We start from the raw sequence: 1,265 nt of genomic DNA on the forward strand, positions 1-1,265 counted from the left end.
AGGCAGTGAGCAGACACCAATCTCTCCTTTGAAAAGCCCCTAAAACTCCCTAGATGTGTGGTGCAACCAGATGTGTTATGAAACCTAGGTGAAAAATTAGAAGCACACAAAATATGTGATAAACTCAAGGCAAAAACCACGTCTAGGTAACCCCGACTTAGGACATATGTGTGACCCACAATGAACCACATATCTTATTGCTAGTGGGATGGGCTACATGTGTCGCTGTAGTAGTTCTTTGTAGGCCTTATCATTAGCAATGTGGACTATGACTATGACAAAGCAATGTCATAGTGTGTAACTTACTGATGTTGCCGTTCTCAGATGTAACGCTTCCAACCCAAAGACAGAGATCAGATTTCTAAAGATACTGGTAACAAAAGGCTGTGATCATAAAAACTAAAAGAAAAAAAGGAGTGGGGGTTGACTTATGTAGGAATTGTCCAACAATGGAGTTGTTGGGACGGAACCCCATTGGAAGTCGGGGGCGCTACCCATCCAAGACCATGTGCTGAGACACATCCTGGGTGTGTGTGGTATGAGGTGAGCTGTAAAGTAACAGATCAAGGGCAGAGCACACCGTCTGGGAGCTCCTCACCAGGATCACACCGATGCTGTTCAGCTCAATCAGGCTCCCGTTTATGCTGGTGGAATTGGTCTGCAGCAGGCTGGAGATCAACCTAATCACGTGCAGCCGGGTGCTGCCCACAGGCGGGTCCAGCACACCCCACGTGGTCTTCATCACACTTTTCTGAGGGAAAACAAAAAGCTTTCCGATTAAATCCAGTGAAACAGAGCTGTGCTGGGACCAGACACTCGCCAACCGAGGCGACTACTGCACCCAGGCAGACATCTGCCGTCCTCACAATGAGCCGCCACAGCCAAGCCGAGAGAGAAAGGCAACCCCCGCACTACAGGTTTTACAGGAACACCCAGTCTCCCTTCACCTCAACACCCAAATGGATGGGAGCTGCAGGTACAACATTCCAAAACCTGACCAAGAATCAAGTCACTAAAAGAAGTTACAGGCAGTCTGGGAACATAGTCCTCAATCTCTGCCAAACCTCTGAGTGGAAACACAGATTCCAAGTGGCCTCTGATCCTCACCCCGAAGTGCCAGCCTCCTTCTCGGCCATCAGAGGGGGTGCCTACAGCTTGAAAGCACAGGTGACAGATGAGAACGTTTTAGGATCTAGCAGTTTGACAGGAAAGAGTGACAAAGTGACTAGTTACATTGCCCCTTATAAAGATCCCCCACCCAATCA

General features: G+C 48.6%; 1 protein-coding gene across 1 annotated transcript in view; it reads right to left on the reverse strand.

Annotated features, from left to right (window-relative positions):
- The window catches only part of PPP6R3 (protein phosphatase 6 regulatory subunit 3), a 71,948-nt gene that overhangs the window by 47,649 nt on the left and 23,034 nt on the right, over window positions 1-1,265 (reverse strand). The window contains exon 8 of the mRNA XM_007944672.1: window positions 599-751. Coding sequence (XP_007942863.1) covers window positions 599-751 — 153 coding nt within the window. The remainder of the gene's footprint in view (window positions 1-598; window positions 752-1,265) is intronic.

This window comes from Orycteropus afer, unplaced genomic scaffold (assembly GCF_000298275.1).
Source record: "Orycteropus afer afer isolate SDZICR_OR568_19922 unplaced genomic scaffold, OryAfe1.0 scaffold00130, whole genome shotgun sequence".
NCBI lineage: Eukaryota > Metazoa > Chordata > Mammalia > Tubulidentata > Orycteropodidae > Orycteropus > Orycteropus afer.